This window comes from Gallinula chloropus (genome assembly GCF_964237585.1).
Source record: "Gallinula chloropus genome assembly, chromosome: 9".
Lineage (NCBI taxonomy): Eukaryota > Metazoa > Chordata > Aves > Gruiformes > Rallidae > Gallinula > Gallinula chloropus.
In genome coordinates, this window is record NC_140094.1 from 11,466,581 (window position 1) to 11,481,066 (window position 14,486).

Consider the following 14,486-nt stretch of genomic DNA (forward strand, 5'->3'; position numbering starts at 1 on the left):
CCATGGAGCTCCTGGCAACCTGGAGCCCATCCCTCCCTTGGCCAGGTTTGGTTGGTATCTCTGTGTGTAGCGACAACTCAGTGGAAGGAAGAGGAGTCTTGATGATCTGGCAACGGAGGTTTGGCCATGCTTTATCTACAGAATTTTGTCTTTTGGCAAAAAGTGCATTTTAATTCCTCCCAAGGGAGCTCTCAGTCTTTCACTGTTTTGCAAAGCGATTTCTCTTTTCTCCTTGTGGTGTGTAGGTGAAGGGAAGCTCATTAACCTGCTGCTGTGGCCCCTGACCAGCTACACCTCCGTGTGCCCTGGGGAGGCAGAAGGGTGGCTTTATTCCCCTGTGCCAGGCAAACACTGTGCAAAGCCATAAGCCAGGCTTTGATGTTCCTCCTGTGGGGACTGGCATGGATTACCAGGTACAGACTTAACGTGGGAGATGGGGCTGCGAATTTTCAGCCTGCCTCAGCCTTACCTTTCCCATTCTTCATGACTTGGGTTGGAGCATGGAGCAGTACCTCTTTTTACTGGATGTTAAACACTAATACTTGCCTTCTGCCCTGCAGCTGGAGGCTGGCAATTTAATGTGAGTGAAGCCATAGAATCATGACAAGCGGAGAAAATCCTTTCAGTGCCTTTTTTTGTATCTGTTTCTAATACAGTGGTTGCAATAATGACAGCTGTTTCTACACAAGCAATAAACTGAGATGAGTATGACACTGTGTCCGTGTGTGTAACTAAGAAGGTGGGGAAAAGAGACGCTGAAGGGGGAATCCTCCCTCCCATCTCTGAGCTTTATGAAGGATGAGACTGTTAAAGAGATATTGCCTATAGTTGTGCTTGGGTTATAGAGCTTTCCTTTTGCAGTATTAAGGTGGCAGCCAGATTCATCAGACTCATTTACAATCCCATTTTCAGTTGCAAGAATGTGAAGTAACTATGTGAGTACCAGGAAAAAACTGCATCTGTGACGTGCCCTGAAACAAAGTGGCCTTTTGAGAATTGCCATCAGTTGCCCTTGAGTACCAGCAGTGAGAGCTGGAGCCTTCACCCAGCTACAGTGAAAGGAAGGGGTGTGCCTGTGTTTTAGTATCTTTAGTATCATCTGGAGGGGTCTTAGTGCCATAGGGCAAATCAATCCAGCTGTTTAACAGTAATCTGGGGTAGGGAGTGAGGGGAGTCTCCAACTGAGATGAGGAGGGATGGAACCCAGTAAGAGTTAAAACTGAGCTCCCTGTTAGCTCCTATCCTCATCAGTAAGAGCCTAGCAAACTTGCAACACCAGCTGCTGAACAATGTATAAAGCATTGCATTCAGCAATGATTTAGCAAGAGTTTCCTTCTGAATTGCCTGTCCCATGCACATTTTGTGATGGAAGCAGTTAACAGGAGAGTGGGCTGTGTGAGATGTGAGAAGTGATCTTCTGCCTACAGCTGAGGTCTTCCTAACGTTAATACCACGCTGGGCATGGCATTCCCAGAGGTGTGTGAGCCATTCGGGATCCCAGGTGAGTGACAAGAACGTTCCAAAGTCTAAAGCTCAACATTTCCAGTGTGGGAGCAAAGGAACCAGTTCTGTAGAGGAAAGGTGACGGGTGTGAGAAGTCTTCCTGGGTCTGAAAGGTTGTCTGCCAAGAGGAAGGCAATAGATTGGTCTCTGCATCCATCCAAGGGGTGGTACCTTTGTGTTTCAGCAACGGAGGATTCAGTCACGCAGGGGACTCTTCCTGAGCTGTAAGTAAAATAAATAAATGGATTCCTCCACAAAGCCAGTCCTTAAAAAGAAACTGGACAGGCATCTGCCAACAGTGTTGTAGGGGGTGCTGATCCTGCCACAGGGCATGGAAACAAATTGGCTACCTCTGTAGCCCCCTCCCAGACCTGCTTGCGGGTCTGTGGCGATCTGGCTCATCCCCTCACCCTCCTGCTGTGGAGCAGGCTGAAGAGACAAGGGTGTAAAACCACTTGCCAGCTCCCAGCTGATGGGGTGAGTGTTAAAGGTTGCCTGCAGAAGCATGGAAGGTATTTTTGGTGGGGGGTGGAGGTGGTGGTGCTTTTGCACTGCAGAGCCGGGGCTGGCACAGCCTTTGCCCAGGAGGAAGGGGAAGAGATGAGCAAAGGCATTAGTAGGGCAAAGGCTGTGTTGTCTTGCTGATCCCAACTCCAGCCAAGGCAGAGAGAGGGTTGGCATGCCCCCTGCACTTTTAGCAAGGCCAGCAGGGCTGGAAAATGTCCCTGTGCCAAGAGAGCAAACTTTTGAGCAGGCTGCTGCCCTTTGTCCTGCTGTCTGGAGAGCTGTGACTCACCCCATGGAGCTGGAGGCAGCCCAGGACATTCGTGTCCGGCTGTGCCCAGCTGGCAAGGCAGGCCTGAGAGCCCTGCAGAGCCCTGGGCTGAAGCAAACTCCTCTTGGGGAGGAAAGGGGGTATTTCCCTCACCAGCCCCAGGTCCGACCAGCATAGCCAGGAACAGGGAGCTATGCAGGCTTGTGTCCTTCCTGTCCTGCCTGGGGATGCCGGGCAGATGCATGCCAAGGGTTTCCCTGCCTTGTTCCTGGTGCTCCTGGGCACACAGCAGCCTCGTCTCAGCCATCTGCCCGCATCTCCCACCTGCACCCATCCCCTTGATTATTGCTCTGTTCTATGGCATTTGTCCTCTTCCCACCACGCTGCCCTCATCTCTTCAGTCTGGCTCCTCCTTGGTCTCCCCAGTCAATAACCAAAACTGGTCACAGCTTCACACAGGTGATGTCCTCTTTCTTTTCAGCCAGCAGCTCAGATTGGTTAATGCTGATGTGAGTCGGCAGGGTGGCTGTGGAAGAGCAGCGGTAGCAAGAGCATTACTGCAGCCACTGTTCCTCACCATGTAGTGAGGACCTGTGAAGCTACCTGTGGGGAACCCTGTCCTGTTTTGTCTCCACCAGCACAAGAGAGATCTTGATGATCTGCAGAGAGTCTAGCAGAGGGCCATTAGCAGGGTAAGACATTTAAGGGCATGGAGCACATGCCGTACGAGCACAGGCTGGAACACTCACTCTGCTCAGAGGTGCACATAGCAAGGATAAGAGGTGGCAGGCAGAAATTGCAACAGAGGAAATTCCAGTTAGATGAAGGAGAAAAAAATGGTTTATCATGAGTGTGATTAGCACAGGAGCTGGACCCTGGAGACATGGGAATCTTATCCTTGGAGATTTTTGAGACTTGACTGGATGAGACCTTGAGCAGCCTGATCTAGCTTTGAGGGTAGCCCTGCTTTGAGAAAGAGTTGGATGAGCTGACTTCCAGAGATCACTTCCAACCTGGTTTTCTCCTCCATTTCTCCCTGCTCCAAATGCCTAGAGCTTTCCTGATGCAATGTCTGCCCTGACCCTCAGCTAAAAGCCCCCTCACCAAAATCTTCAGTGGATTCTTTTAGGAATTGCAAACCTGGCTGAACAGGACTGGTTTGTGTAGGAGGTGTCCCCCATGTCTGCCCTTAGTAAACTCTCCTGGGGAGAAACCGGTGTTCTTGCTCTGTGTGGCATTTCCCAACAGGATCCTGGCCCACCACAGGACAAAACAAGGGCTGCAGAAATACAGGAAGGTTTTAATCTCTCAGGAGACTGCTGTTCACGCCCTGTTGCTTTTGAGGTGGTGAAGTCCAAGGGCAGCTTCTTTTCATCTTCTCTTGGTGGAGTGGCATTGAAACCCCGGTGCATCCCAGCTGTGCCACAGCTTTTGGGCTCTTTGGGGAAGACAACAAAGGGGATTTTCTGTCGTCATCTGTTCCAATTACGGTGGCTCCAGGGAGCTCTTTGGCCAGTTTCCACCCCGATCCACCACCTCCCAAACCCGCGCAACTGGGAGGTGGGGCCTCATGGTGGTAGTGGCTGGGGCACAGTGCATCACTCTCAGAGGATCTGGGTGATCAGACGGTGCAAGCCATCGCTCTCTCTCTGCTCCTGCTCTGCCAGGGACGGGCTGCCCCTTGGTGAGTAGCCTGTCCCCACTGGACACTCCAGGGACAGCTTCAGGGGGACGGAGGGTGGTGAGATCAGGGATCACCTGCACTCCTTGAATCTCCTGAATTTCATCTGCAGCTAGGAAAAGAGGGTCTATCCCAGAGGTGGGAGCTGGAGGTGTGCAGGGACAGGCATCAGCATCGTGAGCGGCAGCGCTGCAGAGCAGATCTGTGGGAGGGGGACGCTGACCACAGCTGGGCACCTTGCTGCATCCCTTCCTGCAGCTCCTCTCTCTGCTCCTCTCCTGCCTTCTTACCCCTTCTCAGCCTGCATCCTCTCACCTGGCCCTCATGCATATCTGTTGGTGTCTGGTTGCTCTCAGTTTGCTTCAGAGCTCTGTCAGTGCCCTTTATCCTGCCTAGTATTGCAGCTCCTCCAAACTAGATGCCTCTTGACTAATTTTGTTATGCCTCTTTGTGTGTTAAGACACACTAACAGGGGAGGGCTGCGTGGAGTCACTGGGGTTACAGTTTAACTGGTGAAAAGTCAAGCATTAGGCAACACCACATCCAATTGTGCTCATGGGAGGTCCGTGTCTCAGCCCAGCACCCCACTCGACCACACTCAGGGTGTGCAGGGGGGAGTGGTGGGAGCTGGAGCCTTTGTAGCAGGGTCTGTGGCTCCAAACTTGGCTTTGCAGGTGGATGTGTCACGATGACAGTGAAAAAGAATCAGACTCCTCGGGATGGAAGTGCCAAGGTGAGTGTGGGAAGAGGGAGAGAGGGGAGGGCAGAGGTGTGCCCGAGGTGCTGGGTAGGTAGCATGTACCAATTCTGCTGGCTAAATACAAGTCACATCTCAGGCTGTCTCCTTGGCCCCCTGTTGTCTTTATATGGATATTTACCTGGAATAATACGGAGCATCGTCAAAGGGAAAGGATTAAAGCGCTTTTCTTGCTTGAAATTAAATAGTCCAGAATCAGGAGAGTTAACCCTGAGCTGCTGGGAGCCCTCAGTGATACCTGCCAGCAATGCCTGTCCCTCATCTGTGTCCCTGCTGTGGACCCCAGCCCTCCAGCAGTGATGCTGCGGCGGATGCAGTGCTGCTCTGAGCAGCCACAGCCCCCAGGACTGCTGGACTGCAGGAGCTGTGAGGGGGCTGGCCCTGCATCGAGCCAAAATTAGCACAATATAGCACAAAACCCCCGAGGTTTTTTCTAAAATATGCAGATTCACAGACCAGTCGTGGTCACAGGTGGGACATGAAGCCGACCTCAGGCTCTCAGGGGAGAGCTCAGCTTTTCCTTGCTCTGTCCCAGGCAGCCGAGAGCCCCTTGCCTCGTGGCTGCTGCGATGAGCCAGCGGTTGGTTCTGTCCTCCCTTGGGGCTGCAGCTTCCCTCTCGGCTGTCACCTCACCAGGTGGATGCTGGGTGAGAGCAGGAGTGGAGAGTTGGAGCTGCAGGTTTATCCTGCTCACCCGGGTCTCGGGGAACAACCTCCAGCCCTGCTCTGGCACCGGCAGCACACACCAGGTGACAGCTATGCTGGTTTATACTGGCATCCCGCGTTGGCTGTGCTGGCAGCATGTGGGGACACAGACACAGTGCCTGGCTGCCCCAGAGAGCTCTGTTACCCCCTTCTTCAGCGGCTCCTGCCAAAGCCCCCTGTGCCATCAAGGACAGACCTGGTCCTCTCCCCTCCTCCTTTTGGAGGTCCACATCCCTTGCTTGTCACAGCAGTGACAGGACAGAGGTGCCACATAGGCAAGATGGGCTTTGCTGGTCCAAAGACAGGAGCAAGGGCTGGGTCAGGTGGAAGAAGCGGCAGAGCAGAGTGGAAAACCAAAGGGAGTGCCTGGATAGCCAGGCTTGGGATAGGGGAGTGAGACCACCACCTCTCTGCTACTGCCTGTGATGTCCCTGCTCCTTCAGCAGCAGCAGCCAACCTGCTTATCCATGGCTGTGCCATACATGACATAGCTGAGAGACCCTCACTGGGTTTCCAGAAATGCTCTCCTCCTCCAGCATGAACCGAGGAGGTTCTCTGTGGTCACTGCAACACACCAAAAGGACGCTGTATGGATGATGGGGCGTTCCTCAGGGAAGGGCTGTTGGCTAAGCAGTACCTGTCTGCCATGTGCAGGAGAACGTGTTGCAGAGGGTCCTGCAGCTGCCAGTGGTGAGCTCGACCTGCAAAAGCCTCCAGCGGACCTATGCCAGCACCAAGGAGGCCCACCCGCTCATGGCCTCGGTGTGTGAGGTCTATGAGCGGGGCATGCAGGGCGCCGGCACCTTGGCCATGTGGAGCATGGAGCCCGTGGTGCGCAGGCTGGAACCTCAGTGTGAGTCCATCCACAGGGGGGGACACGGCAGAGGGGAGCCCACCGGACCCTCCCTTGGTGGGACAGTGCTGGGACTAGCACATAAGACCCCCTAGCACAGCCCACAAGCTTTTCTTACCAAGCCACCTCCATGCTTTTGCCCAAGACAGTCGCTGTGGCGAACAACTTGGCTTGCCGGGGCTTGGACCACCTGGAGGAGAAGATCCCTGCTCTCCAGTACCCTGTTGACAAGGTAAGTCACAGGCAGGACAGCCTGGGATCCCCTGGCCTCTCTGCAGAGCCCACAGCATGTTTCTGGATGGTGATGGGCTGCTCAGGGGCAAACAAGGCAACAGTTCCAAGCAAGGGATCCTCCAGGGACCTCTGCAGCCCAGAGTATGGTTAGGGTGCTCAACAGTATCCTATGTCCCATCCCTCACAGCTAACTCCAGTCCAGACAAGAGAGCTGTTATTCCCCTCTCAGGGCTGTCTACTGGCATGGCCACAGCTGGGGTCCCTCTAGCTGTCCCATGCCACCCCGAGCACAAGAGCAGGGCTGGTCTCCATCTCTCTACCCACAGCTCGCCTCTGAACTGAAGGGCACCATCTCCTCCCCACTCCAAACTGCCAAAAGCACTATTGGCAACTCTGTGGATAAGATCATGGGGCTGGCAGCAGAAGGCTATGAGGTCACCAAAAGCACTGTGGAAACAACAGCAAGATACACAAGGAAGAACTCGGTGAGCCAGATGGCAGCTGCAGGGGTTGACACGGCCCTGGGAGGGCTGGAGAAGCTAATGGAGTACCTACTGCCGGAGGAGGATGAAGAAACAGGTAGTCCTGATGCCTAAATCCCATATGAGGGTGGATGGAGAGGGCTGGCCACATGTGGGGTGGCACCTCACTTGTGGGATGCACATGGCAGGATGAAGCCCCTGGATTTGGTGCAGGACTGCCCAAGAGAGTTGTCCCACCAGAACGTAACACCTCCCACCATTCTTCTGCCTTTAGATCAGAAGCCCAAAGAGAAACGTAGGTCAGCAGCAAAGGTGTCCCAGCACCAGCCTGAACCTCCCAGTGCTCCCAGCACCCTGGGCCGGATTGGAGCCTTGGTTAGCACTGTCTCCCACCTCGCTTACCAGCAAACCACCCAAACCCTCCAGCGCGCCAAAACCAAAGGGCAGGAGCTGGCCACCTGGATCCCCATCGTGGTGAGTGCCAAAACCCACCTGCCAGATTCCTGCTCCCCCATACCCTCTTTGGGCTGACTCTGCATTGGGGTGAGCTATTTCGGGCTCCTTGGAACACGTGTGAGGGCAGAGTGGTGGGCACTGTTGTTTTTCCCTCGCTCAGCAGGACAAGCCAGGGCTGGCAGTTCCTGTGGCACGTTCACACACGACTTCGTACCGCATTAGTGGGACGAGTTATTTTTAGCCAGCTCCCAATGTATATTGTTGATTTATGGCCTTGCCATAACATCCTCCCTAAAGCAAAAAGCCCTTCCAGGGGCCCAGAGAGGATGAGAAGGAGGATGTGCCTCTGCTCTCCCACCCAGCACTCTGGTGGGAACCCTTTCTGCAGCCTGTGCCGAAATCCCAGAGCTCTTGGCTGCCCTTGGGATTTCTTCTCACGTGCATAAACGGACCCCTCTGCTCCCCCTTCACCCCAGAGCCTCCATGAAATCCTCAGGCTAAGCAGGAGGGTGTGATGGGACCTGCCAGCAGTGGCTTTTTGCTCCCCTTCCAGGGCAACCTGGCCAAGCCGAGTGTGCCCAAAGCGCCACGGGTCCATGGTGATGGGCAGAGCACTGAGGCCAGCTGTCTGAGCCGGCAGCAGAGCAAGGTGCCGGAGCAGAAGCAGGAGAAGGCAGGGAAGAAAGACAACCACCACGCTAAGGAGGTATGGAGGAAAGAGGGGCAGTGAGGCAGGGGAGCCCCAAAGCCTCCTCCTGCCCATGGACTGGGCCAGCATAGGGTACGTTACCCCCATATCCTTGGGGACCAGGCCCCATTCCTGCTGAACCCTGAACTGCAGCTTGGAGGAAGTGAGGGGGAAATGGCAGCTGGGCAGCCCCAGCATCCCCCTTCCCTGACTCCCCAAAGCTGGGGACTGCGAGCAGCCTCTGTGCTGGGCAGGGCCACGCCGGCTTGTGTAGTCACACCACTTTGCTGCTGTGAGGTGTCAGCACGGAGTGCCCCACTGAGCTCCTGAATACCCCCAAAAAATCCACCCCCGTGGTCCCAGCAGTGAGAGGCAGTGTGAGCAGACAGGGCTGGGAACAGTCCCCGGCAGTGGCTCCACTGGGACACGGGGACGGGAAGTGGCAGGTCGGGGTCGCTGCCCTTCACCTCTGCTTGCAGCGGAAGGGAAGCCAGGGGCAGGAGGATCCCCTGGGGCCTGAGAGTGGGGGGAGCTGGGGAGGGGGATGGACAGGGAGCAACCCTGCTGCAAAGGGCTGTGGTGGCTCTTGCAAAGCAGCAAGCTGAAGCACTCGGGCTTTGAGCTGCAGAGAGGATGGGGAGCCCAGGGCCAGCCCTGTCCTGCGCAGAGGGGCTGGGGGGGGCCAGGGCCAGACTACACTGGTTTCTCTCAGCAGGCAGGGGATGGCCCCGGGCTGGTGGGCAGCGTGGCTCACAACCTGCAAAGCGCCTGCGCCTCCGGCATCTCCAGCGTGAAGAAGGTCCCAGCTGTTGCCTGGGACGCGGCAGAGGGGTTGATCCTCTTCACCCCTCGCAGGCTGTCCAAGGCCATGGAGACAGTGGATGCTCTCGGGGGCACCCTGGTCAGTGCCCCCAAGCATCTGCTGGGCACCCTGTACAGCTACGTGCCGGTGAGTTTGTCCCCAGCCAGGTCCCACTTTGCCCACCCTCCTCCCACAAGCACTACATAGCACCAGGCATTTCCGGGAGGTACCAGAGCACAGAGCTGTTGTGCTGTTGGGAGATGTGGTACTTTTGGGACATCCCTGTCCCATCCTCCTCCTGAGCACCTCTCAAGCTGTGACAAACCTGTCAGCAAGTCCCCGCTCACAGAGCCAGCGTGTCGGCCAGGGATGGCACCTTCACGTGATTCATACCCAAGCCAGGGGACAGTCACAAATTCCTGGGATTTGTGTGAAAATTTGGGCTGAGAACTTCTTTCTCTGAACTTTCCTCCCCCAACTCCACTGGTCCCCCAGGACCATCCCCCCCCGCCAGCTGCCTGGGACTCCCTCCACTGGGGACCCCTCTGGGAACCAAACTGGCTTGTCCTGCGGTGCCCTGGTTTTAGGAGGGGTGAAGGGGGAGTGGAGCCTCCAGGTGGGTGCAGCCTGGCCAGGCCAGGCACTCACCCCAGCCCTCAGCTCCGCAGGCAGTCTGTGAAGGAAGAGGAGGCAGCCAAGAGCAGCAAGCCCAGCCCAGAGACAGAGCAGAAGAAGGAGGAGGACACCAAGCCTGCCACCCCCCCTGCCGAGGAGAAATCCCACCTGAGGGGTGACTGGCGCCTGTACCGCGGCCATCACCCCCTCTCCTTCTTGGGGCTCGAGGACCCCCTCTTCCTGCGGCACAACCTGTACCGCAGCCCTGCCTTCGAGCCCGAGTGCCCCCTCCCACGGAAATCCGCCTTCACCCCCTACAACAGGCGGGTGAGCGAGGGCTCCTACCGCTTCAGCCCCGAGGCCATGTACAGCCGGGCCTACTACGCCAACCTCTACAGCCCTGCCTTCAAGAAGGACTGAGCCAGCGGGGAGGATGAGCACATCCCAGCCCCCTCTAACCCACATCCCCAGCACGCTTCGCCTGGCCCCTGCCAGCCACCTGCACGCAGCCTTGTACCAGGACAGGAGCTCAAAGCAGTAGATATGCCATAGGGTGTCTTCTCCTTCTGGAGGTCTGCGGGGCCAGGAGAGGGGCATGAAGGTAGCCAGGAGCCCTGTTGGTGGAAGGAGGAGGTAGGGGGAGGTGGGATCGGAGAAGGGAAGGAGATGCAGAAGGAGCAGCGAGACCAGAAAAGAGAAGGGACTAGGAAGGTCTTGCACTGGGCCACCCTGGTCCTTGAGCATGGACTAGATGGGCTACACATGAAGAAGAGCACAGAGACACAGCAGGGAGGACAGGAAAGCCATCAACCACCACCACAGCAAGCCTGGTTCCCCTCTCCATCCCCTCTCACAGGCCCTGTGCCTGACCACAGATGGCTCCTCTCTGGAGGAGCTGAAGGACCCCACCAACCAGCAGGACTCAAAGTGAGAAAGCCCTCTGTGTCCACCCCCAGCTGATGGTGGGACAGAGGGTAGGGTCAGGAAGAAGACCAGTGACAATGAGTGGAGCTCCTGGAGCCCCTCTCCCACAGGACCTTGGCTTCCTGCAACACCTTGCTGTATCCACTGCAATAATAAACCTTCCCAGCCTGCACTTACCCCGTCTGCTTGGCTGCTTTCCGAGAACAAGCCCCAAAAACAAGGCAGCAGAGCAGGGCAAGACACCCAACCCAGGGCCAAGGGAGCAGGTATGGGAAACTCATCCTTGGGATGGTGGGGGCTCACACTCAGCACAGTACGTGTCTCTTCCCATGCCTTGAGTACAAATTCACAGCCCTGAGGAGCTGGGGCTTCGTGCCAAAGATGATTTATTGCATTTCCAGAACATAGCAGAGAAATCACTGTCTGTACTGCATACACAGACCCAACATGCTGCTTTCCCAGGCGCACCAGGGGATTTGGGGAAAAGCAGGAAAAAACCTCAAGGCAGCGAAGGGTTCAACAATGAGCCTGGCAACCCCTTCCCCCACCTCCTTTCCTCCCCAGGGATGGGTTCCTTACAGAAGGAGAAGCTTGGGAAGGCACACGGTGCAATCCCTGTCCTGGGAATGAGCCACAAGCTTGTGTTTTCCCAGGCAGGGCTTGTACAGTGCTTGCGACAAGGGAAACTGCAGCGATCACTGAAAGGCTGTAGAAGAGAGGACTGTGACCAGGACAGTTCAAAAGCAAACTGTGTGGGATGGGAGGCATCAGCACTCACTCAGATCCTCCAGGGTCAGCTGGTGCCACGAGTTCTGGGACACCTGGACACAGCGATGCACACACGGGAACTACCAATGGCTCCCCTGAAGAGAACCCCCCACCTTGCCAGCTCATGGGTACTCCAGGGTTACCAGCAGGAGGACCCTGATAAGGGTTAATCAGGACTAAGGATCCCAGGGTAGGAGCAAGAGGACAGTGAGCCAGGTGGTCACGCAGCAGTGGCGTGTCCCTGCTCACCGACAGCCTACGCAGCTCCCAGCAAAGGAGCTGGGAATGATGCTGCCTAGAGCAGCGGCACAATAACCTTTAGTTTCCAGTATTAAAGGATGAAAGGAGAAAGCAGGAGGCACTTCCAAAGCTGTTATAGCAAAGAGTAGAGACTCTGCCCTATCAGGGAGACAAAACGAAGGCACTGCAGTCCTCAGCAGCGCTGGCTGTGTATTACAAAAGACCCAAAGCCTGACATTAGGAGGTCAGCAAGGAACTCGTGATACTTAGGGAAACACACACCATCTCCACAGGCACCCAGGGAAACAGCTTGGTGCAGGCAGGCAGCACAGAGAGAAGCAACACCCATGCCATAGCTCAGAGGGAGTCCGTTCGCTTACGGGCAAACACAGCTGACATGGTCTTGACGATGCCACGGATCCCCGTACCCTTCTTCAGTGCCAGCCTGGTGTCAGGGATGCGCTCAGCCAGTCCGTGGAAGACCATGAGGGCCCCATGGTAAGCCTCAGCTGCAGAGACCTCATAGAAACCACAGTCTAAAGAGAGGGCCAGGAGCCGACCCTCCTCACTGGACACTACCCGCTGGTGGTGCAGGTCGCGTTTGTTGCCCACGATGACGATGGGCACCTTCTCCTGGCTCTGCCCCTCTTTAGCCGCCTTGATGAACTGGATTTTGAGTGGCAGAATGTTGAAGCTGGCACGGTCACAGATGCTGTAGACCAAGACAAAGCTGTCTGCCCACTGGATTCGCTTCTCCTCTGAGGACCCCTCCTCTGCCTGCTCCTGGGGAAAGAGAAAAGGAAGGTTTCTCTACCAGACTCTCTCTCTTTGCACCTGCTAGCACAGGGCACAGCAATCCTGAGCCTGTCAGGACCTGGGCAGCTACCAAGCAGCAGCAGAAGGGCAGAGAAAAAGAGGAGTACAAAAAAAGCAGAGCAGGACTTGGCAGACTTCACCAAGGTGACACAATTTGGGCTTCAGTATCACTGTCCTCACTTGGCCACCCAGCTGGCAAGCGCCGCAGGCTGTAGGAACAGTGTGCAGACCTCAGAGTGGCAGTTCCACTTTGTCAGCACTTTGAGCTCCATCCAGGCTGATAACATAAGTGCTTCAGCCCCAACATTCTCAATCAGAGGACCAGTCCTTGGGCTACAGTGACTATTGCTACCCCCCACAAGCACCACTGCCCTGTCCTCTGCAGGCAAGAAGGGTTCAGTTGCCTAAAGAAGTTTTCTTTTGCTTGCTGGGCTAAAAACGGGAAAGGAGTCTTCTCACCTGGGAATTGGGGACATCCCAGATGTGGAGGAGAATCTCACGGCCATCCACGGTCAGGTTGTGGCTGTAGATGAATTCTGCCAAAAAATGAGAAGGAAAATGGACATCCTCACAGACCCAAGAGATAGGTCCCCCAACCTAGGTCTTCACCTCCAGCCCTGGGAGACTGTGCTCTACAAATTAAGGCCTATGGGCTCCCTTCATACAGCAACAACCACGCAGGGATGGATATCTCCAGGGCTGTGACCACCCCAGTCTGCCTCCACCCCAGTACATACTCGCGGCACAATGGTGCTACCAGCTGCTACCCAGGACCTTCTGCACCCTAGAGAAGCAGTTGTGGAGCAAAGAGATGGATCTCTGAACAAATACAAACATCAAGTCCCCCAGGAAGAGGCAAAGACTCTGGAGAAAGGCAGGAGAGGATGGGAAGCAGTGAAATCCTGCAAGCAGAAGCAGGCTTGTCTTTTGACCCCAGCCCCTACCAGGAACCAGCCTGGCACTCACCCATGTCTCCATACTCCCCGATAAAGCGCCGGGTGAGGAAACGCACAGTCAGAGCTGTGGAGAGAAGAGTAAGAATCATCAGAATGACACTAAACCTGAAGGATTTTCCTTTTTAACTCTGAGCAGAGTCAGGCAGGCTGTAAACTCTCAGGAGGAACCTCCGGTTTTCTCCCAGCCCTCGGCAGGTCTGCGAGCAGATCAGGGCAGAAGCACAGCACAGACCTGAGCATCGGCAAACCCGAGCATCAGTAATAAATACCTTTGCCCGTCGCTTGCCCGCTACCTGCAAGGGCATGCTCAGCTTCCCCACCTCGACCTGCCACCACACCTGAAATCTCAGCCCCGGCTCTCCCCACGGGGCTCCTCTCCGCAGCTTGTTCTCGAAACACCGCTGCAGTTTTCGGCCCTTTTTCTGTGGGGGAAGGGTGCAGAAACGGGTCTCCTCGCATGAGGACCCCGCTCCCGGTGGGTTCTTACCCGATTTCCCCACGTTGTCCGCTCCCATGACGAGGACGTTCGCTTCCACCTTGAGCGCGGCGGGGCCGGGCAGCTCCGTCAGGGCAGGGTGCTCGGGGGTGAAGCTGGCGCTCCGGCGCAGCGGCAGCCGCAGTGCCATGCCGAGCGGGGCCGTGCCTCGCCGGCGGCCCCAGCGCAGCCGAGGAGCCAGCGCTTCCCAGGGGACCCGCGAGGGCCATACCCCCCCCCTCCCCGCAACCGCAGGGGCGGCGCGGATGAAAAACTTTCTAGTTACCGCTCAGCTCCATTCGCCAGCGCCTGGGACGGCCCCGCCGTCTTTCCAGCTCGGCAGGCGGCCGGGAAGCGCCCGCCGCCCGCACCAGCTGCTCTGCCGGCTGCACCCCGGGAGGCTGCCCACGCCGGCACCTCAGGCACGCTGTCCCGCGTCCCTCCCGCAGAGCGATGTCGGGAACGCCTGCGAGGAGCGGCGGAGCATCCTGTGAGTAACGGAGCGCCGTCTCACGGGCGGCGCCGCATCCCACCGGCGACCGAGCGCTGCTTCGCGAGCGCTGGAGCATCCCAGGGGAGAGAGAGGAGGGAGTGTCCCGGGAGCGATGGAGCTCCGCTCCCCGCCCCTTGCCCCCGCCCTCTCGCCACGCCGCCCCGGCACTCAGCGCCCGCTCCACCCGCCCCCGCCGGGCCGCCGCCTTTGTGCCCGGGGGACGGCGAGGACCGGCCCCCCGGACCTCCTCGGGCCGGCCGCCC

The 14,486-nt window shown here is 56.8% G+C and overlaps 2 protein-coding genes across 2 annotated transcripts; one reads left to right on the plus strand and one right to left on the minus strand.

Moving 5' to 3' along the window:
- Positions 1–4,647: 4,647 nt before the first annotated feature.
- On the plus strand, positions 4,648–10,640 carry PLIN1 (perilipin 1; the record flags this gene model as incomplete). The annotated part of the gene is made up of 8 exons (XM_084267940.1): positions 4,648–4,692; positions 6,076–6,274; positions 6,424–6,506; positions 6,835–7,087; positions 7,265–7,464; positions 8,000–8,152; positions 8,850–9,083; positions 9,597–10,640. The coding sequence occupies 8 exons, from the start codon at positions 4,648–4,650 to the stop codon at positions 9,969–9,971; spliced, it is 1,542 nt and encodes a 513-aa protein (XP_084124066.1). The 3' UTR covers positions 9,972–10,640.
- Positions 10,641–11,189: 549 nt separating this feature from the next.
- On the minus strand, positions 11,190–13,881 carry LOC311195032 (ras-related and estrogen-regulated growth inhibitor-like protein; the record flags this gene model as incomplete). The annotated part of the gene is made up of 4 exons (XM_084268329.1): positions 11,190–12,266; positions 12,759–12,835; positions 13,266–13,319; positions 13,743–13,881. The coding sequence occupies 4 exons, from the start codon at positions 13,879–13,881 to the stop codon at positions 11,841–11,843; spliced, it is 696 nt and encodes a 231-aa protein (XP_084124455.1). The 3' UTR covers positions 11,190–11,840.
- Between the last annotated feature and the right edge of the window lie 605 nt (positions 13,882–14,486).